General features: G+C 38.6%; 1 protein-coding gene across 1 annotated transcript; it reads right to left on the bottom strand.

Moving 5' to 3' along the window:
* Positions 1–223: 223 nt before the first annotated feature.
* Positions 224–23809, bottom strand: LOC139954287 (sodium- and chloride-dependent creatine transporter 1-like). The gene is made up of 14 exons (XM_071954022.1): positions 23371–23809; positions 21704–21835; positions 19511–19677; positions 17657–17772; positions 14260–14392; positions 12726–12860; positions 8438–8541; positions 7639–7763; positions 6455–6567; positions 5656–5790; positions 4534–4636; positions 3058–3158; positions 2280–2447; positions 224–2015 (listed from the first exon to the last, which is right to left on the bottom strand). Exons 1-14 carry the CDS (start codon positions 23543–23545, stop codon positions 1878–1880), a joined length of 1845 nt encoding a protein of 614 aa, XP_071810123.1. The 5' UTR covers positions 23546–23809; the 3' UTR covers positions 224–1877.
* Between the last annotated feature and the right edge of the window lie 18 nt (positions 23810–23827).

Genomic DNA, 23827 nt, shown 5'->3' with positions numbered 1-23827 from the left:
CAGCCAACAGAACTGATAAAATATCATTTGAATACAAACCTAAAATCATTATTATGCGAGGTATTACAATAATTATTTCATTTACAGAGATGTTTTTGTTTTTTATGTTGGCAGTCATTTCAACACAATGATTTATGCCTGATTGTTGATGAATCGGCTTGGGTGTGATTTTGTTTGTAAACAATACAAATTCATGTGAATGTGTATCTTGTAATCCCCCCCCCCCCCCCCCCCCCCGAGTCTACAACTATCAGGAGAACTGATTCTCTGTAGAGCCAGAATTTTATCTGTCCAGAATTAGTTTAATAACATAGGCCAAAGTGGTGGCCTCGGCCACTGGGCAAGACTGATTGGGGTGTCATTGCCAAGCAATTAAAGACACTGGACACCTTTGGAAATTGTCAAAGTGTGAAAATTTGAACTCAATTGGTTGTCAAAGTTGCGAGATAACAATGGAAGAAAAAAACACTCTTGTCACAAGAAGTTGTGTCCTTTCAGATGCTTGATTTCGGGACCTCAAAATCTAATTTTGAGGTCTCCAAATCCAATCCAAATCAAATATTTTAGTGGAAAACTACGTCTTTCTCGAAAACTAGTACTTGAGAGGGAGCTGTTTCTCACAATGTTTTTATCTATCAACAGCTATCCATTGCTTGTTACCAAGTAAGTTTTTATGCTAACAATTAATTTGAGTAATTACCAATAGTGTCCAGTGCCAGGTACACGTTTGGTAATTACTCAAAACAAATATTAACCTAAAAACTAACTTGATAACAAGAATTGGAGTACTGTTGATAGTATAAAACATTGTGGGAAACGACTCCCTCTGAAGTAACTTAGTTTTTGAGAAAGGGGTAATTTTTCACTAAAATATATAAAAGACTTCTAGCTAGAAGTCTTTTATTCCTATCTGAAAGCACACAAATTCGTCCAACAAGGGTGTTTTTTCTTTCATCATTTTCTCGCAGCTTTGATGACCAATTGAGCCCAAATTTTCACAGGTCTGTTATTTTATGCTTATGATGGGATACACCAACTGAGAACACCGGTCTTTGACATTACAAAACGTGTACAGTGCCTTTAAGAGCACCGAACTCAAGCTTTGGTGTTTCTGTTCAGCAGAGTGTGGGTTCGAATCCCGGTCGTGACACTTGTGTCCTTTAGCAAGACACTTAACCATGAGTTTCTCTCCACCCAGGGGTAAATGGGTACCTGTGAGGGCAGAGATGGTTCTTGTGATTGATTAGCTTAGTGCACTAGATATTTGGCAACAAAGGCTGTACACTCCCCTGAGATGGTTTAAGGAATGATTTAAGGCTCAGTGACAAGGGTAATAATGTTGAATGCCATAAGTGTCACTGCTTGAAGGACCTGAGCGCTACATAAGAAGCCACCATTCTTATTATTCTGCACTATAAACATAGAAAGAGTTGCTTTACTCTGACATTGCCATTCTGATATAGTATAGAGCTCTATAAATCTCTATAGAAATTGTGAAGCAGTGAAATTGTATAGAAAGTAAAACTGTATATAAATTTTAGATTGATGTTCTACAGTTTTTCTATATATTATTGTATGGATTTACGATAGTTTTTATTTATAGAATTTGATAGATTAGTTTTGTAAGGGGATGGTCGAGTTTCCAGAGTGTGGGTTAATTTCAAAGGCACTTAACCATAATTTCTTCTCTTAACACATGTGTATAAGTTGGAATCTGAGAGGGCTGAGACCATTGTGTTCATTGGCACTGTTTTAGGCAGCTTTGGGGTTGTAAGCTTGAGGAATGGTCTCAGGTATGTCTGTTAAGGGTCTTGATCTAGCAACTGGGATATGTAAGCTGTATAAAAGCCAAGTTATTTTTTATTATCATTCTGCATCTACAGACTATGGTCTCCTTTGTAGTACTTAGTCATTTCCACTGCCGATTTCGTATTAGTATCTCTTAAGTAGTCGACTCTCACCGCTTCTTCCACATAGGGATTGGTCAGGATTGGTGTTGTCAAGAACTGCCATCGCTATGGAAATGGAAAAGGAAGGTCGTTGAGTCTCACTGCTTAGCATTTCCTTTTAAAAAATATTAAATTTTATTTTATACCTAAATTAAAGCTCAAGCCCAGGAGGCTGCTCAAACATATTCTTGTTGAAAAGAACATTCCATCTTTCAACGCATGAAAATATTTGCACCATTGCACTCATAGACATTCATTATTTGTAAACTATCCCATGCTCTATGCTTCAAAAGATTCTTGTACAGGTGGCTAAGACAATCTAGTACCTACCTCCTTTAAGCTTCCCCTTGCTGTTAACAACCTGTATACAAAGTAGCCAGGTATGCAAACCATGGAACTGAGTGCCAGGAACCAGCCTATGGCTTCTCCCCAGAAGGGGTACGTATAATCATTGTACTCCAAGGGCTCCCATGTCACCACGCTGAATATCCAAATTGCCTACAAACCATTGAGAAAGAAATTTATCAAGGACATCGTAGAAGCTTTTTTGGTTTAAACCTGTAACAGAATCTCAGTACAAAGGAGTAACTGAATAGCAAAAAAGGACATACACTTTCCTCGTGAAAGTATCCCAATCAGATAGCACAAAGTAAAAGAAATCTGAACCCAATATTTTCAGTTCCCAGATAATTATTCGACAGGCTTAGTATAGTTACCACAGTTAGTTTGTCAAGACAATTAGAATGACATTATTATTTAAATAACCCCATGGACTAATTTCATAGAGCTGCTTAAGCATAAAAATAAGCTAAGCACAACACATTATACCTACCAGAGTAAGGTTACCAACCAAAATACTGTGTAACATTTTTTTACTAGTATACTGCTTTTCTGCTAAGCAGGAATTTGTTTAAGAGAAATTGTCTGCTTAAAGCAGCAGAAAAGTAATTGTACTAATATCTCATCAAGAATTATCTCTATTGCATAGAGGTTGGAGACACACTGAATTTCCCACTGTTTACAGAATTTGCAGAAGGTGCATGATTTTGTGCAACAAGATTATTGATTAATTAACTAGATAAATAAATGGAACAGATTAAGTACATACCAAAGAAATGGCAGGAGTAAAGAACATCCAGCACCATTTGAACCAAAAGAATGGCCGGAAACCAATCATCCTCTCAATGTCCTGGTAGAATCTCTCTCCACCTTAATGAGGAAACACAAATCAAATTGTCTTGAGAAATTAAAGGGAAGGTAATCAGTTGTAAATTTTAATGGAAATGAAAATTACTTTGGTGGAAGTACAGTAGCTTTAGATAATATACAGCAATAAGCCATTTCCATGATAAAATTTGAATAATGTCTGGTGCAATGACACTCGTAGTTACAATGTACCGCTTACATTTGAATTCCTCAGACTATACGCCTTTCTTAATATTTGTGCATGAGGTACGTCACAATGCTAATCCAAAACGAGGCGATGGGCGCAGCCACTGCAAGTGATAGGGGACGTGCGCCCATAGCCTCATTTTGGGTAAGAATTATGACATCATGCATAAATATTAAGAGAGGTGTATGGAGACAGTTGCTACGCCACGTGATTGAGGACAAGCTTTTGTATAGCAACCTCCAGGATGAGCAAACCTTGGTATCACTGTGCTGTACACATCCATTCAGAATTATGTATGGGTGTTTAATGTCTCTTACGTAGCTACGCAAAAGCAACTAGTCTGAGGAATTCAAATGTTAGCGGTGCATTGTAACTAAGCGTATCATTGTACCAGACATTATTCAAATCTAACACGCAAATGGCGTAAAATTTGATAATCAGTTGCTTTTATAAAGGAATGTGGTTATGGAAAAAAATATCGGTTTTTATCCCCTTAAGTTTGAATAAGAGAAGCATACCGTCAGAAAGTATCTTAAAAGTATCTTATATTCATTCTCTTAATGTAGAAAATTTTATGTTTAAACACTCTCGTAATTTGTTGCCACATAAACTTCAAGGCTTCTTTTTAGCTAGTGCTTCAGCAGTCCACACTCATCAGACCCGTGGTTTAGCCAAAGGGAATCTTTTTGTGAAACACAGTAGTACTGTGTGAATAAGAGTGTGTTTCATAAAGGGGTCCTTTACTGGAATAGCCTTCATGCAGATCTTAAACAGTCAGTCAGTGTTTGTTCTATTCGTAAAAAGCTTGAGAAGATTTTGACTGATTTGTACACTACTTATTAATTCTATATCTCTTTTATTTTAATACACAACATTTTTTAGAAATCATTTATCTGTTGCCCAGTCTCACTCATGCATAATGTCCATGTCCCTTTTGTTTGTTAGTGTATGTTTTGTGTAAATTGTCCTTGTCTTTAGGGAAGAGGGAAAAAAAGCTTTTGCTTCTTCTTTTTCCGACATGTTAATGTCAAACTATTTTCTATATATTGTTCATTAACAACTGGATTAAGTTTTCCATAGTACAAGTTATTATATGTTTTCTGAACAATGTTATCACACTGTATTGATTGATGTTGATATGAAATAAATGTATCTGAAATGAACAAGAAGGTCTTAAGATAATATTCTTACCGTATACCCATCCAATGACGAGGGTTTCAAAGAATGCCATGCAGAGCAATACCATACCACTAGCTGAGAAGTAATCATAAATCTGGAACACATACATCCCTCCCTAAAAAAAAAAAAGTGAGGTAAAATTTATATTCAAGTCATAACTAAATTGAGAAGATGCTCTTGTCAAACCATACTTTGCTTATAGTTTGGTACTATACCAATTATCAAATGAAAAAATCATTTGAATGTCCAAATTAATTTTTGTTTTTTTTCACCCATATACACCGATGTGTGTAGCACTGTATACTCAGTACTTTCCCCGAGTCCTGTGAAAAAAATCACACATCGGTGTATATGGGTAAAAAAAAAAAAAAAAATTAATATTCTTTACCCCGATGCAAATTTAACATCTATTAAATGTCAAAATTGTTGTCTACCCATAAACTTTTTTTAAATAGAAAAACACCAAAACACTAAACCACTGTCTAAAATATGTACAGGGTTATAGATTGATAACTACTTTATAAAGCAAGACAGTTCCCTAAGAACAACTCTACCTGGCAAGTAGATATACACACATGGTGTTACCGCAAACCAATATATATGTATACCCAAAAAATATTGGGAAAAAAACTTACTTGGTGAAATGCACTACAGCTGCTGGTTGCATAAACTATTTTGAGAAAGGATTTCCTTTGAAGTAGAATGGTTTGGATAATTTGTCTCCCCAAAATGTTTGAATCTGAGATTTTCTTAGATTTCTTGGGGTTTGTGTACGTTCACAAAAGCTGTGGCTAAAGATGCAGGTGAGTACTGTACCTGCTGTCACCACACTAAACCTGGATGGCTTCAACGTTCATGTGAAAACACTGTGACAGTTTTTCAAGCTATGTTTTCCAAGTAGACACTGTAATCTCCTGTAATTTTCACATGTTACTATTATACACCTTTTTTGATAATTAGCATTGTGTTTTCAAAAAACAATCTATGACTAAAATTAAAGGATTAATTTAAAAGCTCCTGTTATTCTCATATATTTAATGAACAAATAAACCCAGTCTTTAGTTTTGCCTGGCTTTGGCATGGAACGTCTGATTGTAGTAGTAAAGAGAGAGGAGAGATTAAAAACCAACTTACATTTGTTACCATGGTGAGGCCGAAGCCATACGAGACAACACATGAAACCAGGATGAAGAACTCTCGGTTATAGCCTCGACGTAAGACTGGAAAACAATCCACCACTGCGGTAATGAAGCCCTCAACACCAACAAACTAATAGGAATCAACATTGAAGAAACAAGTCAGACATATGGACTGTTATATTAGTTGCTTTCTTCACTATAGGTTAACAAAGTTTAACGGTAAGTAAGAACCTAGGCATGGCCAAAGTGTGGTCTGTAAACATTGAATAGTTTTGTTAACTTTTACTCGTTAAACATTAAATAGTTTTGTTAATATTTAAGGGATTGTGTGCGTTTAGTAATTGGAGCCCTTTTTTACTCGGAAATTAAGTTAACTATAAATGCATTCAAGCCTCTGCCTTGCTCGACACAGTGATCCCAGAGTTGATCCCAGAACTCTGGGATCAAATGCAAGAAAACATAAACCATTCTCAGAGAACTCTTGAAATCTCAAGAACATCCAGCAGACCTCAAACATGGTGTAAGGTCGCGTTGCTTTTCTGCCATTCAACCCAATGTAAAAATAATGAGATTGGAGGGGAAAATGGTGTAGTATAATTGTATGCTGATCAGACAGCAAGGAACGATGTCATTGAATGCCCCAAACTGGGTGGTGGCATTGTCCGTCACTGGACATGAACCTCGACATTTGTTGTTGCATACGAGAAAATATTTTATACCGACAACCTGATAAAGATAGTCCACACTGTGGGAAAAAAGGTCCAACACTAGTCATTCCTTTTCCATGAACTGACCTGGCTATCGAGGCCCATTAGTAGAAGCATGAAGAAGAAGATACAAGACCAGAGGGGAGCAGCAGGCATTAAGGATACAGCTCTAGGGTAGGCTATAAACACAAGTCCAGGACCTGTAAAAAGAAATTGGGGACACAAACTTGTTAGATCTTTTACAGTCACAACGCAGTCATCTCGTTTAATATGAAGTTTTAGGAAAGTAGGGCCTATTTACAAAGTACAAAGAAAACTTGCCATAAACTGCCTTAGTCACCTTACACATGTGGACATTTTAAAAAGTTTAAAGAAAGCATCCCCTTTGTAATTAAAACATGGGGGGATACAAATTATCAACAAAATATCAAGTAGGTAATCATAAAAATACGATTATGTCAAAATGAAAGTTCACTTCAGTATGGGCAATGGGCAACCCTAACAATAGCCCTGAGCCCGCCAACCACACAGATCATTGATTGACCTGCAGTGGATCCACTGAACCCCTATAAATAAGCCCACTCCTCTCTTACCTCTTCAGTCTCCTGACGATGACTAGAGCAAGCTAGTCGAAACGTTGAGACCAATTCCGAACTGACTCCGCAGCAGTACAGTTATTACGATCCTATAAGCTAAAGTAGTAGTCCAGTCTAATTTCTATACCATCCGCCCTGGTAATAGTTATAAAGCAGGACAGTTCTTTTTAGAACTGAGAAGTCTCCCGAACCTCCGATTATCTACTCCGCGGCAGTAGAATAAAGCAAGACAGTTTCCTAAGAACAATTCTACCTGGCAAGTAGATACACACATGGTGTTACCGCAAACCAAATATATATTGATACCCCACCATGCAATGCCTCAAATCCTATACGCTTCAGTATGGTTTGGGTAATTGTTTTCCCAAAAAAGATTTTACTCCCAAGGTGTGATGTTAGTTTGCAAATGCTGCGGCCGGAGACACAGCGCTGAGCACTTGCTGCGCGCTGTTTCCAATGTGGGGAAAATGGAAATAAAACATAATACATCTACACCATAATGCTGTTTCCCGACTTGATTTTTGAGCCTGTTACACCTGTTTTCCTAGAAAGTAGACAATGTGTATATTCAGCCGAATATCAGATAAGACTTTTATTTTTATCTGAATGATTTTGCCCATATATCAGGATAATGTTGACCAAAACGAATCTATAACCCTACTTTTAAATACTTACCTTTGGTAGCAACATCTGCAATATCAATCTGCTGCTCCTTGGCCATAAACCCCAGCACTGAGAAGATAATGATCCCACCGTATAGACTGGTAAAACTATTAATGGTCACAACTATCAGGGTATCCCTTTTTAAAACAAAGACAAAGTACAAGTGTGTTATGTTCATATAGTTATATAAAAGAACTAGAGGGCGCAGTGGTGATGCTGCGTGCACAAATGCTATGGGTACGAAAGGAGACACGTGCCCCCTTTTGTAAGATGAACTTTGTATGTGCGCTGAATTTGAAATGCACATAATGTGTATTGATAAATATACGCTATGTGATGCTGTTTTGTCAATTTACACAATGGCCACATGCCGAGCCTCGTATATAGGCCAAAGCGCACTCTAGTTGTTTTTATATAACTCTGTGGTTTATGTAAGGTTACATTGTGTATAATGATTGCTGAGTCAACAGGGTGTGGGTTCGAATCCACGTCGGGACACCAATTGTGTCATTGAGCAAACTATAAATGCTTCTCATCACCAAGGGGTAAATGTGTGTCTGTGAGGGCAGAGATGGTTCTTGTGATTGATTTAGCTTAGTGGGCTACATACTTTGGCAGCATAGGCTGTATACTCCCTAGGGAACTAAACTTGTTTATTAAATGTATGGCCCAGTGACCAGGGAATATAGTATTTGAAGTGCTATCATGATCATTCTTTGAAATTGCACTATATAAGATTTCATATTATTAATCAGGGAAAAAGAAAACCTGTCACTTAAAGCTAAACTTTTTTGTGTTGTACTGCACTTACTTGTAGCAGTTATTCTTAAAGTTGTTGTAGCTTCCAAGTGCAGTCAGGCATCCTAAACCGATGGCATAGGAGAAGAATATCTGAGTACCTGCATCAATCCATACCTGGTGAATAAAAACAATATTTTTTTTGTTTACACCGTGATTAAAATAAACCACAAGGGAAAATGACTGGGTAATTTCTGAAATAATTTGGGATTGAAGAAAGAAAAATTGACAAGAGTGGGATTTGAACCAACGACTTTCAGATTAATTTCCCGTTACTTCACAAACTAGACTATCTAACGCTATGTCTCGCTATTTAGTCAATATCTTTGTTCGGGTGCCAGTCAGAAGCCATAATAACCAGTGGCTGTCATGTAGCCAGGGATCACACCCAAGTTTACAATACAACTTAGGAAGCGGCAGCCGAAGGACCACCTCAAAAGCTGCTGTCGGCTTCTAATGAAAAATTTTTTATTGCCAATAACTTCAAGAGTGATTATCAAATGTATGCTTTCCCTTTTAAAGACACTGGACACTATTGGTAAGTGTCAAAGACTAGTCTTCACAGTTGGTGTATCTCACCATATGCATAAAATAACAAACCTGTGAAAATGTGAGCTCAATTGGTTGTCAAAGAAAGAAAAAAACTTTAATTGTCACACCATGGTCACACGAAGTTGTGTGCTTTCAGATGCCTTATTTCGAGACCTCAAATTCTAAACCCGAGGTCTTGAAATCAAATTCGTGGAAAATTACTTCTTTCTCGAAAATTATGTCACTGCAGAGGGAGCTGTTTCTCACAATGTTTTATACTAGAAGTAACGGACTCCATGGGTCTCGAACAGTTGGTTCAGGATGTAACTCGCCCTTCAAACAATTCCTCCCTGGTTGGAACCACAATCGACCTTATCTTTACCAATCGTCTAGAGAAATTCACTGACCAAGTCCTTTGCTAACCCAGTAAGTAGCGATCATCACGCAGTATGTTTCATTTTTAGTGCAGCTCGAGGTTCACCACAGCCAAATGTTGTTCGCTCTTTTCTTCAGTACAAGACAGCTGACTATGAACATCTTCAGCAACTTTTACATCTTGCACCATAATCTGCTTTCTTAGATGATGATGACCCCAATGCCTCTTGGAAAGGATTTAATGACATCCTAGATGCAGCCGTCCGAGAGAGCATCCCCTGATTGAAACGTCAGCGCAAATCATCCCCTTAGGTAACAGCAGAACTGAAAAAAATCATCTCATTAAAACATATAATGTTTATCAAAGCAAAAAGAGTGAACTCTCCATCTGCCTGGCTGAACTACAAACAAGGAGTTATGTCAATCGCTTATTTGCTGCATCCGACAAGAGAAGCTTCTGGTGCTTTGTTCAGGATCAAAGAAAGTCCAGCTGCCCCGCTGCTTTTCAGTCTGCCGGTAAACTCATCCATAAGCCGGAAGAAATAGCCCAAGCCTTCAATGCTTTTTTCACCTCTGTCCATTCTCCAGCTGTAACATGCACAGAGACCTCTCCGTCATGTTCCCTGTTAATTCCTGAGCTGCCTGAATTTACAGTTACCTTTGCATGGTTGACTAAGGCCCTATCTTCATTGTCATCTCACAAGGCACCTGGTCCAGACACAATCTCATCCTCGACTTGACATCATCTTACTAGACTTCAGCAAGGCTTTCGTCCTCATGCCTCACCACATTCTTCTTAATAAGCTGGCTCGTAACTTTAACATTTGTGGCCCCACATGGAACTGGCTGAAGTCCTTTCTCACTAATCGACAACAGCGAGTTACCTACCGTGGAAGCGTCTCTTCTTGGGCATCAGTAGCATCTGGAGTTCCTCAGGGAAGTGTCCTCAGTCGGTCCACTTCTCTTCAACCTTTTCATAAGTGACATCTCAAAAAACATATCTGCAACCTCTCTTCTTTTTGCTGATGACACCCTCATTTACCGGTCAATCAAAACTCCAGCTGATTAACAATCTTTACAGTCTGACCTTTCTATGCTCAATCAATGGAGCATAGCAAATGGTATGAGGATCAACAAAGACAAATCAAAAGTGATGCATATGTCTCGCTGCAGAACTCCCAACGACGAGCATCTTCCTCATTACACACTCCAAGGTAGTACCCTTGGTGTTGTGGCATCTTATAAATACCTTGGGATAACTGTCAACATCAAGTTGAACTGGAACGATCATGTCAATACAATTGTATCAAAAGCAAACAAAACTCTTGGTTTCATTTGGCAGATTGCTGGGGGGGGGGTCATCTTCACATGCTCTTCGGTGCCTTTACCTGCGCTAGTTCTGCCTATCTTGTAATACAGTAAGGTTAACCAGCCTGGTACCCATACACTGCCACATTATCAGCAAAGTTAGAAGGGGTACAACGTAGGGCAAGCATGAAGCAACGGCGAGGTGACATGCCTTATGAGGAACGGTTAAAGTCACTCAACTGGATGAGCCTTCCTTTACAGGAGACAGCATCACATCATTTAATTGTTTTCACCATTAAATCTTTGTTTGACTAATTGACTGTGATGCCATAAAGTGAAACACTAAAATCAACCCCGCCATTTAGACTTGACCACATTTCGTCATCACTATGCCAGAACTCAAGCTCTTAAGTACACTCCGATTCATTCATTTCCTCGGTTATGGAGCAACTTGCCTTCATATTTAAAAGACTCACTTATTCTGGAAACTTTGAATGTTTTTTGTAACAAACTATCTGCTTATTATTATGACCTTCAATCCCAACAAACCTAATATTGTTTTTGTTCTGTTTTTAGACCCATTTGTTTTTCTCTCATCTTGTTTAAATATATTTTTGTTTTGTTTATTAAATGTTTATTTATTTATTACTTTATTTAATAATCGATTGATTGTTTGATTGATTTATTTTTTCATATATATTAATTCATTTTTGATGTATTTATGTTGGATAAGGAGATTGTTTTAACATTTCCGTTGCGAGTGTTGTTATTTTATTTATTTGTTTATTTATTCATTTACTGATTTTCCTATTTTTTTCTATTTATCCATATATCCATCTATTCCTTGAATTATTTGTGACTTTATTTCTTTTTACATTTACTTGTTTGTTTGTTTGTTTGTTTATTTGTTCATCAATTTAGTTATATTTTATAAAATATGATTGAGTGGATTAATGAATGAATGGGTGTGCATGTAAAAAAGAAATAACATATCAATATTTTTTTTTTATTCATTTAACTATTTATTTGCTTGTCTAATTTTTGGTTTTTGTTAATATTTGCTTATTGTTTGTTTATTTTCTGTTTGGTTGTTTTGATTGCTTTATTCATATTTATTCATCCTTTTATTGATGTAATATTAGTATTTATGTTGGAAAAGGAAATAGTTTGATTAACGTTGCTTGTGTTTTTTTTAATTATCAATTTGTCTATTTACTTATTTATTGACCTATTCTTTGTTTTCCATCCATATATTGATTTATTTATTGCTTTATTTCTTTTTACATGTACCTGTCTAACTATTTAGTAATTTATTTATTGATACATTTTATTTATATTTTTTAATTCACAATTTATTTATTTATTTATTTATTTATTTATTTTGCTTTTCTAATTTCTGGCGTTTGTTTTTGGTTTTGTTATTTTAAGTTGTGCTTTGTGTATACAGATTATTTATATCTATTTTAATTATTTTAATTTTTTCCAAAGAGAGTATATTACATAGTGTGTGTGACTGGATTAACAGGCTTTCGAGCTACAGTGTTTGGTTATACTTTTGTTGATCCTGGCCATCACATTAGTGTTGTTTTGTAGTTTCCTGTGCCCTTACTGTTTGTCTTGCTTTGTTTTTACTTTTGATTTTTATATTATTTATTTTACATACTGTCTGCTTGTACTTGTTATTGTTTAATGGCCAAATAAAGAATAAGAATAAGACTGTCAACCTCTCCCCATTACTTGTAATCAAGAAAGGTTTTGTGCTAATCATTATTTTGAGTAGTTACCAATAGTGTCCACTGCCTTTAAAGACACTGTGGACACTATTGGTAATTGTCAAAGACTAGTCTTCATTGGTGTATCTCAACATATGCATAAAATAACAAACCCCATTACTCGTAATCAAGAAAGGTTTTATGATAATAATTATTTTGAGTATTTTCCAATAGTGTCCACTGCCTTTAAGCAGCATATCTTGTGCATGTTTCTAAACATTAAATACTTCACATAGATTCTCCGGAGCCCATATGATACATGAAGAATTATGTAAGTCCACTGTTTTATTAAACTCGTAAGATTGATTGAAATACCTGACTTTCCAAGAGGCGTTCCAATTTTGGCTCCAAGTAAAAGATGATACCATCGACTGCTCCATCCAATGTAACTCCACGAACTAGCAGGATAGTTAACACCACATAGGGAAATGTTGCTGTGAAGTAGACTACCTGTATTTTAAATAAGACCCAGGCAAATCCATTCATTGATAGCATGAGTTAAAGGGAAGGAACACATTTAATAATCACTCTTAAAACTAAAACTAAAACAACAACAACAACAACAACAACAGCAGCAGCAGCAGCAGCAGCAGCAGCAGCAGCAGCAGCAGCAGCAGCATCAGCAGCATCAGCAGCATCAGCAGCATCAGCAGCAGCAGCAGCAGCAGCAGCAGCAGCAGCAGCAGCAGCAGCAGCAGCAGCAGCAGCAGCAGCAGCAGCAGCAGCAGCAGCAGCAGCAGCAGCAGCAGCAGCAGCAGCAGCAGCAGCAGCAGCAGCAGCAGCAGCAGCAGCAGCAGCAGCAGCAGCAGCAGCAGCAGCAGCAGCAGCAGCAGCAGCAGCAGCAGCAGCAGCAGCAGCAGCAGCAGCAGCAGCAGCAGCAGCAGCAGCAGCAGCAGCAGCAGCAGCAGCAGCAGCAGCAGCAGCAGCAGCAGCAGCAGCAGCAGCAGCAGCAGCAGCAGCAGCAGCAGCAGCAGCAGCAGCAGCAGCAGCAGCAGCAGCAGCAGCAGCAGCAGCAGCAGCAGCAGCAGCAGCAGCAGCAGCAGCAGCAGCAGCAGCAGCAGCAGCAGCAGCAGCAGCAGCAGCAGCAGCAGCAGCAGCAGCAGCAGCAGCAGCAGCAGCAGCAGCAGCAGCAGCAGCAGCAGCAGCAGCAGCAGCAGCAGCAGCAGCAGCAGCAGCAGCAGCAGCAGCAGCAGCAGCAGCAGCAGCAGCAGCAGCAGCAGCAGCAGCAGCAGCAGCAGCAGCAGCAGCAGCAGCAGCAGCAGCAGCAGCAGCAGCAGCAGCAGCAGCAGCAGCAGCAGCAGCAGCAGCAGCAGCAGCAGCAGCAGCAGCAGCAGCAGCAGCAGCAGCAGCAGCAGCAGCAGCAGCAGCAGCAGCAGCAGCAGCAGCAGCAGCAGCAGCAGCAGCAGCAGCAGCAGCAGCAGCAGCAGCAGCAGCAGCAGCAGCAGCAGCAGCAGCAGCAGCAGCAGCAGCAGCAGCAGCAGCAGCAACAGGTATTTAGAAATGCTCCCCATAGAAAACTATATCACAGCGCTTACAAAAACTGAAAAATAAAAGCACAATTAAACAATTACAAACACTTATCGAAAAAGCTACATACACAATGTTTGAAAAGCATGAGAAAAAGAGAAAAGTTTAAAAAGGGAAGAGATGTGTTTAAAAAAAACATATATATTTAACATTTATGCCCCGCAAATTTAAACCCAAGAAATGTTATATCTAGTTAAGATGTAGGATAAATTATAAACCCCTCTGAATTTACCTGATATTTGTGTTTCAAATTTCTCTTGAAAATACAAAGAACACCTTTTTTATCAAATTAAAAACTCTTTTGATTGGAAATTGTGCTCACCTTGCCAGTAGATTTCACACCCTTCCAAATACAGAAGTAGACAAGAACCCAAGCTAAGAGAAGACAGAGCGCCAATTCCCAGCGTATGGTCCCCACCTCATGTAAGCCATTTGAAATTCCTAAAACACGCCGCCTGATGAAATGAATGAAACATACAATAAATAACCTATTTTGCAGAACAAGTAATTTTAGGAACCAATCTGACACCAAATTATCTATTCTTAAAGAAAACAGTGTAAACTAGAAGAACATGAAAGAAACTTGGGAGAGAAACTCCAATGGAAGTAGTTTACTAAGTCAGAACTTATTGACTAATATTGCCAGGGAAACAACTTAAAGGCACTGGTCACTATTGGTAATTACTCAAAAATAATTGTTAGCATAAAAACTTATTTGGTAACAAGCACCGGAGAGTTGTTGATAATATCAAACATTGTGAGAAATTGCTCCCTCTGAAGTAACAGAGCTTTCAAAAAAGAAGAAATTTTCGACTAAAGTATTTGAATTTGATTTTGAGAACTCGGGAAAAAGATTTTTGAGGTCTCAAAATCAAGCATCTGAAAGCACAAAACTTTGTGTGACAAGGGTGTTTTTTCCTTCATTATTATCTCGCAACTTTGACAACCTATTAAGTTCAAATTTTCAGAGGTTTGTTATTAAGTGCATATATATAAGTGTTGAGATACACCAAGTGAGAAGACTGGTCTTTGACAATTACCAAGTGTGTCCAGTGTCTTTAAGCATTGCCGGGTGTGCCTGAAGCAAGTGCTACATGTTTGCAAGTGTCACACTGAAAACTTGACTCTTTGAAAAATTGTATTTACTCCGAAAGCGGCATCATGAGATATGATCAGTTTTATGTTCTCAAGAGTTCTCTCTGATATACATGTTATCACAGAAATGCATGTCCTTGCATTGACGTCATCAAGCGGCCGTCTTAGCGGAAAAACGGTTACGAAACAATCGAAACCCACAGATTTGTATGCGCGGCGCACAAGATTGGCCAATGAACAACCTCCTTTTGACCTCAGGTGAGTGCGCCCTACTGAAATGACGTCATGTGCATAAGGTCTATTACTAAATAATGACTTTGGGATGTACCAAGGCCACAAAAGCAGCAAGATACATTATTGCTGCCAACAAAAAGTGGGTGCTGAAATTTGCAAGGGTGAGCCTGAAGCAGTGCTATGCAGTTGCTAAACTGAGTATAAGATCCTTCATCCTGAAGGTTCAACCATCTATACCATTAAAAGCGTAACCTGCGCCATCTTGGATTGAAAATTAGAAGGTCCAGTGGTATGGCATCCTTGTGGAAACCGACACAGTTGTGTGTGTGGAATTCAATACGTTTGTGTGGTTTCAGACTTCGGGTTGCAAGTCTGCAAAACCCGAACCCAAACTCGCACTTACAAGTCATGTGATTGGAGGAAGTTTGGGCGGCGACCGTGCGTCAACCACTGGTCGATGTTGTTACCAGACTTCCTAGAAATCTTTCTGACAGGCGACTCATTGGACAGTGTTTCGCAGATGGTGCTCCGGATTGGTTCACTCATTGCCCCTTGCCCGCCCACCCGCCATTCGATCCGCCCTTTTTGGTCAGGTTACTTTCGTGTTGTACTAAGCATGGTTCTCCGGATTGGTTCATTCATTTTGCATTGAATGAATGAAGTATCGTAGATTGATGTTTCGCAGGCGACCATGTGTCAACCACTGGTCGACGTTGTTATCAGACTTCCTAGAAATCCTTCTGACAGGTGACTCATTTGTTGAAAAGATTAAATGGAGAATATTTATAAAAAAGCATTCACTTCCAAACGGCATGAGAATTATCATGATGAACAAGGATGGGATCAAACGGAAGCTTTATAATTTGGAAACATTGGGTAGGGCCGGCTATAGGTTGGAAGGTGTCTAAGGGAACTTTAAAATTAATAACATTTTGGGGTTGGGGGTGGGAGCCTTACACAAAGAGCCTAAAATAACCTCGCCTTACATTCTGGTCAGTGTATTGTAAGTGGTGTGTTGTCTGGTTTTGAGACAGGCCACCTGTTGCTTGAGTGAAGGAGGTCGCCGTGGGACCACTTTAGGTTGAAAGTGGGTGGCGACCTCGGACTTAACAAAAATCGCCATAAATTGCACTATTGATGCAAAACGTATCTTGCTGTTTTTAAACTATGGACACTATCTTTTGCCAGTAAACTCAAATGAGTACATGAATACCGTTTTAGAATACGGTCTGTTCATGGAGGTATAGTGTTGCAGTTTCAGAGCTTACCCCATCGTGGAAGTTTGTGAAACTTATACATGTACGTCAAAGGCTGTTTTGAAGCTGTAAAAAGAACTTTGCATTTGGTCGAAGTTATTAAGCAAAACGACATTAAGATTCCTTTTGAATAAGTCCATTCACAAAATTGGTGAGAGCAGTGTGTCGGTCAGGTCTCAGAATGTACATTTTGCCAAATCCATTTTGTAGCCTAATTTAGCGATCGGCCCATCGGGTTGGTTACTGGAGATAATATAAACAAAAGAGACCTCATGCGGCTGAATGGGGTACATTTTTTAGGAGTTTGTCTATTGACCCAAACTGGACGTAACAAACCCTTAAAATAACTTGACATGCTTTCTGAAAGTGAAATAAGTTAGAGAAAATTAAGGAGTGAGGACGAATTAATCATTTTTATTTAGTTTGTACGATATAGGGATGTATGGAGGTTTGTTCCTAGAGCAGCGTGAACATTAACGCGGTCAGAAATTGTGTCGTTTGTCGTTAAAATTTCAGGATATGCAATTGGCCCAAAGTGACATCCCGCATCCCGCTAGTTTGTCTCATTTGTCTTATACTCATAATACTCATAGTATACAAATGTAGGGATCCCAAGTGCACCCTCAGTGTTGAACTTGTTTAAAGTTTACTTTTTGGCTTGTTACATGACAATCATCCGCTTTATGCATAGCTTCGTCTTGAAAGAGCAACTAATACTCATAACAATCCCTTACAGCTCATGGTACAATCTTTTAAAAGTTATTTTTCCAATGCTTTATCAATAGTAAAGCCTGGGTGGCTAGTCCATTAATCGTGCCGTCACATCTACTTCAAATATAGTCGCAACTACCTGTTTGGTGAACCAATTGTGTCGTTCAAGGCTAGTCAAGCCAAAATAATTTACTTATGAAACACAATCAGACATAAGTGACACAATCCTTCAATCCTTTTAGTGTGAATTTGTCTTATGTGTCTGTGGCAAACATTGTGCCACAATACATCTTGGGAATTGAATTAATCCTGACTAGTGTCGAAGTAACGATTCCTTTAACCTTTTGTTTGGCTATTAACTATTTCTCCAGCAAAACCAGATTGTGAAAGGAACATGTGCTTTACAGTGCATTCTGAACTTACTCAAAGAACTCTTCCACAGCAGATACCTGAGTGTCATTGTAGCAGGTGGTATTGGTGATCTCGTTGTATGATGAATTGATGACTGAACTGCTAATGTTGAAGCAAGTAAGGTTTGTCTGAAACAGAAATAATAAGAGATGATGTAAGAATTGAGGCTTTGCTATCTACTAGTTCTTTTTGTGTTATTGTTTACTTAAAGATGCTGGACACTATTGGTAGTTGTCAAAGACCAGTCTTATTTCTTCTTGTATCTCAACAATAACAAACCTGTGAAAATTTGAGCTCAATCGGTCATCGAAGTTGCGAGATAATAATGAAACAAAAAACACCCTTGTCACACAAAGTTGTGTGCTTTCAGATGCTTGATTTCGAGACTTCAAGTTCTATACTTAAGATCTCGAAATCAAATTCGTTGAAAATTACTTCTTTCTTGAAAACTATGTTACTAGAGGGAGCCATTTTCCAGAGTGTTTTATACTATCAATCTCTCCCCATTACTCGTTACCAAGTAAGGTTTTATGCTAATAATTATTTTGAGTAATTACCAATAGTGTCCACTGCCTTTAAAGAAAGGAAAAAAGAAAGGTAGTTTATGTCATTCATTAAACAACTGCTACCAGACGCACAGGGGGAACCCTGTTCATGTTTTTGGATTCTTTGACATCTGAAGGACTAGGCAATACTTAAAAGTATCCTACTTTGCTTGATTACTAGACCAAAACATGCCAAAATACAGTTAAGGCCAGGATTTGTTCATTTATTTATAATATAGCTTTTTAGACACCAAAATAGCAATTAGCTTCATATTCAGGTCATATTATGATTTCCTGCAACTCAACTGCTGTAAAGCAAAATGGACGGAGGGAATAACCAAGAGAAATTCAATTAATATGTCTCTAAAGCACATATTACTTTATAAACTACAGTTTGAAGATCCAGGGGTCGAAATTGCCACTAGCCCGCTTGCCCGGGACTACCAGCCGGGCTACTGATTTTTCCAGTTTGATAGCCCGACCGGCTTGTGGAAAAATAATGCAAAAATCATCATCACAAACAATAAAGAACTATGTTATTGGTGTATTGTAAAGTTTGAGCCGTGACGCGTGACATAATGTGTCTTTCGGGCTACCAAAATCTAATCAGGGCTACTAAAAATTATTGGTCGCAAGCCCCGCTGACTACCATGGAAATACACTTAATTTCGACCCCTGAGATCCCTAGCATCCTAATTCTGTCAAGGTCCTGACCCATATCAACAGGTTTTGTAAACACTTTATGCAGCACTCCAGTATTTTAACAAATAAGCTTTCAGCAAAAACATTCCTTGGGGCGAGGAAAAGTAGAAAGACCACAAAATGAACATGCCATGGAGTCAGTCAGGTATATGTAATACGTGTAGTAAATAGTTTTAAAAAATTACATTGTGCCAAATCGGTCAAAAGCAATGTTCCATGGCGCTTACAGAGAAACATTTAAAAACAAAAACCACACCCACTGTTCCACACCCACACCACCATTTCAGGCCTGATACTTCACGGAGGCAACAAAGGCGATTGCCTCTGTGTCCCCTGGTCATTGCCTTGGTGCCCTTGAAATGCTCCAGTACAAACTTGCAATTTCCACATAAGGTGCCCTTTACCAAAAAGAAAATGCCTTGGTCCCCTTGCCCTTCCAAAAAGAAGCATACAGCCCTGCCATTTTCGGAGGCCACAGATAAGCATGAAATGATGTTTACAGATAAGCGTGTATGATGTTGATGAATTGGGTCATTGAACAAATATTTAATAATACAAAGGTCAGTAAGGAGGTTTTATAAACCAGAGTTGTATAAATTTCCAATTTTACCATACTCACATTATTGAATGTTACTGAGCAGTTTTCAGTGTTCCAAGAGTTATCACAGGTTGACCATGGTAGCTCAGTAGTAAACGATGAAAACAGGTAGAAGAGAACCCAGGCCATGATGATGATGTAGTAGTGATTCAACCAGAAGGTGATGACAGTGGTTGCGAAGCCAATGCCTACAAATTCACAACATATTAATACAGTTTAAAAAAAAAAATTAATATATTAATACAATGAATGAATAACCAGGCCAAGAATTTCAGGTTTGAGTCCATCATTGCAAAGGGCACTTCCATTTGAAATATTGAAATCATTGGCGAGCTTTTCACGGGCACCAAGGCCATAAGACAGACCAAGGCCCAATTTCATGGAGCTGCTTTAAAAGCACAAAAGTAGCCGAGAACAAACATTTCTGCTTAGCACAAAAAGTAGCCGAGAACAAACCTTTCTGCTTAGCACAAAAAGTAGCTGCAGCAAACCTTTCTGCTTAGCAGAAAAGAATTGTCAGTGTAAATCCCATCCTCACATGCACAATCTGTGACTGCTGTTATTCTTCTTTTTGCTTAGCATAAATCTGTTGAGTATACTTTGCTTATAAGCAGCTGTCTGGAGTTAGGCCAGGGAAACAGTATAGATAATAGCCTTGCTCAAGGCAGTCAAATTATTCACTCCGAAAAAAGACCGCCGCTGTACAAAAACCCACCCGTATTCACTGTGCGTAACATCGCACGACACGATACCCCCGTACACTATCCGCATGCGGAGGCCGTCAGGCCGACAGCCTTGTAGGGTCTGTGTTGAAGCCACTGACCTCATTACTATAATAAGCGAAGAGTTCCCACGGTCAGCTCATTACCATAATGCCCGCGAAAGGCGAGACATGTTTATCACACACCACCACCACGGACGCATGATAGGGTCCAAAGGTCATGATAAGGGAAGTGCGTGATTGGACGTCAAAATGAATAATTCATTTGCCTCACATCCTGTGTTGTCTGATAGGTCTGACGAAAGATATACATATTCATGAGCTGCATACTAGCATATCCGAGAGCCCCCCCAATTTGTTCCACTAGTGGAATTTTTTCAGTACAACATATTAAACCCAGAAGATACAGAACCGACAAGGCTGTCGGCCTGACGGCCTCCGCATGCGGTTAGTGGTACGAGTGCGATGACTTGTGTGAACAGTATTCGTACAATGTGAAAGTGTGTATACGGGTGGGTCATGCGGTGTGATCGCGCACACCATGCACAGGGTATACGGGTGGGTTTACAGCGGGGTCTTTTCGGAGCGAATAATGCGACTGCCTTGAGCAAGGCTATATAGATAAAGGGGAACAGTATAGAGGCCAGATTTGATTACCATTTATGCCTTTATTTTGTATTGATTACACTGGTTCTTGTGAGAACCAGAGATAAGCAAAACCACATTGTTCAGTTTTTGGATGGGAGTTATGTTCCCGGTTAAAGAATGCATTAAATACTCGCAAGATTAAAAAAATAATAAAAAAAATCCTCTTCATCATATTCAGCATTTGGGAAGTATTTTCAAAGACCTAGTCCTACAATGAGATGTTTTGATATGAGTATGATTCAACAAGTTCACATCAGTATGGTGCTGTTGTGTTTTTTGTTGACAGACTACACCAACTTTCATAGCCATTTTTGTTTTTTTGCACAGGTATCAATATTGTTAGTGTCAATATAACACCGAATATAATTCCAAAAGAATTTTTTTAAACCTGTTGAAAATTTAACACCACAGTTTCTGCAGTGTATGTCTAAAGGATCTCATTTTGTACGATACCATAGCAGTTTGCAAGCTATTTCTATTTCCTCCAGTAGAATTTCTAACAATTGAAGAACTTCCGTACAGTTTTGTTCAAGCTTCAGCTGGCATATGTGCAAGCTTCAGCAATCTGTTCATGTTGTTTAAGGGGCAAGCAGTAAGTTGAATTTCCCTTTGACCGTGTTCATTCTCCCGTATTAATTTCTCCCAGATCAATTTCTCCCAGATCTCAATGGACAGTGGACAATTGACTTATTTTAGGGGAAATCTGTATACAAATTTCTGGTCCAGTAAATATTTTGAGCTACTTCAACAGGCTGTACTACAAGCCCATCAATCTTGTTTATTTTCCTCAAAATGTGACCCAATTATTATTATTATAGCATTGAATCTTTGGAAACTGTTCAAACCTTTAAAGATTGGACAAATATTCCAGGCCTTGATACCACCCAGAGCCATGAATTGGCCCAATGCGACCTCAAGTAGGAACAATGGCACTCCTCCGGCGATGGCACATATGAAGTATGGGATCAGAAAGGCTCCTATGTATTGGAATGGAGAGAAAATAGGTAAAAGGCTCAGAGAGGAGTACTAGATAGTCTTGACTCTTTGAGAGTTTTTCGGGTCCAGACACAACCGGGGAGGTGGTGGGGGTAATTGAAGCACCCCCAGAACCCTCCCCCCTGTTTTTACAGAATGTATCATAGGACGTCCTGTTTACAAAATGTCCCTGAAATCGTGGCAAATCTTTTACCTCTCTGTGTGCGATGTAAACTGTCCCTAGATTAAAAACTTGCAAAAGTACTGAGTATACAGTGCCTCAAACAGATCGGGGAAAGGGTTACAACCAAATTATAAAAACACACCGAACACCCTTTGTTTGTAATTTACAAACAACACACGTCTAGTAAATATTAAAATTTAAACATCGGCTTGGTGATTCAATTATTACTGTTTATTCATACGCTTTATAATAAATGTTAAGAAAGGAAAAGAGAGAAAAAACTATAAAAAAATCAGATCTGAAAGTGGATAACTATTAAATTTTTTATTTTTTGGCAAGTTACCATGGTAATTTTTAAAATGTTGTAACAAATATTTTGAATAAAATGAAGGCAACTGCTGGCTATAGAGTCATACACAAAGTCTCACAGAACACTTGCAGTCACTGCAGATGTTTCTTCACTATGAAAAATATATTTTTTATATGGATTCACCGGGAAACCATACATTCTCGTTTGCCTCAAAAACAGGAAAAACTCAAACAAAATGGGGACCAGTTGAAGACATTGAAGATGGGTGTGTGGTGTAAAAATATCTATGTCCATCAAGTTTGAATGTATGTTTGCTTACTTTTCATTAAAAAAATGAAGTTAATTAGGGCATCAGTTGAATGGCATCATTATTTTTTTTTCTAATTCAAAGAAAAGCCACAATTATTATACCTTGAAAACAGGAAAGTGGAGGGTACAAATGGTTCAATTAAAAAGCCAACTTGCAGATCAATGGACTTCACTGCACTCATCAGACTCAGTTGCTAGAGAGCATAAACTTTACTTCATAATCATATAAATAGCTTATATTTGTGTAACACACACTCCCTATTATTTAGTATTAATCGTTTTCCAATCTCCAGTCTAGAGAATATATTTAAGTATTTTTTGTTATTGCCAGCTTATCGCTTTTCAACCAATGTTTATTTAATTAAAAAATCAGAGATGCCATTGCATTTCATATTGTTGTAGTCTGTACTACTGGTCTGTTGTCAGGTAGAGGTAGTGCAACTGTGTATTTGACTAGCCTTGAGCGCCAGCGGTCAGTAAATGAGCAAGTTGCTAAAAACGCTTCTCTTGACTCTTGTCAGTCAATTTACTTACAAACGGGCAGACGGGGAAGCCTTTAATATTGGTATTACTGACTTTTTGGTTAAGTGAGTACTATTATTATTTAATATAGCATAAAACAAAATGTTATTCTAGCGTACACTGACTGTTGGCAATCATCTGACTTTTACCGGCAAACATAAAGACTTTTTTTAATTTAAGTCAAAGAGAGAAAGAGAGGCAAGTTTACTTACCACCACCATTTTTGTAACAAAGATACGGGAACCTCCAAATGTTACCCAGCCCCACGGCGAACCCAACGCAAGAAAGAATGAAATCAAGTCGCCCGGTCCAATGTTCTCTTGGTTTTTCTCCGGAGGAAACATCGACATTCTTTAACTTTCCCTCCGGATTTGGACAGGTCTCCATTTTCTAAACCAGCCAAACAATGCAACGCACTTACGACGTAACGATCGCTGCAAAGGCAGGCTTCGGAGGGTACGACACTCGACTCTAACAAAAAATAGCACTAGTTTGTTCAAACGTTACACTTTGTTTTATTTGCACAAGTAAAAATGTCTACTGCTGATACTTTTCTCTCCAACTCCCAACTCTGAACTACCAGCAGTATCGAAAAGGTGGTTACTGCATGCAATACTGGTGCGTTTATGGTTTAATCAGTCGTCTCGTCGATCGCACGTACTTTTTTTA

Source organism: Asterias amurensis, chromosome 2, assembly GCF_032118995.1.
Source record: "Asterias amurensis chromosome 2, ASM3211899v1".
Classification (NCBI taxonomy): Eukaryota; Metazoa; Echinodermata; class Asteroidea; order Forcipulatida; family Asteriidae; genus Asterias; species Asterias amurensis.
This window is presented reverse-complemented; position numbering and strand designations above follow the sequence as displayed.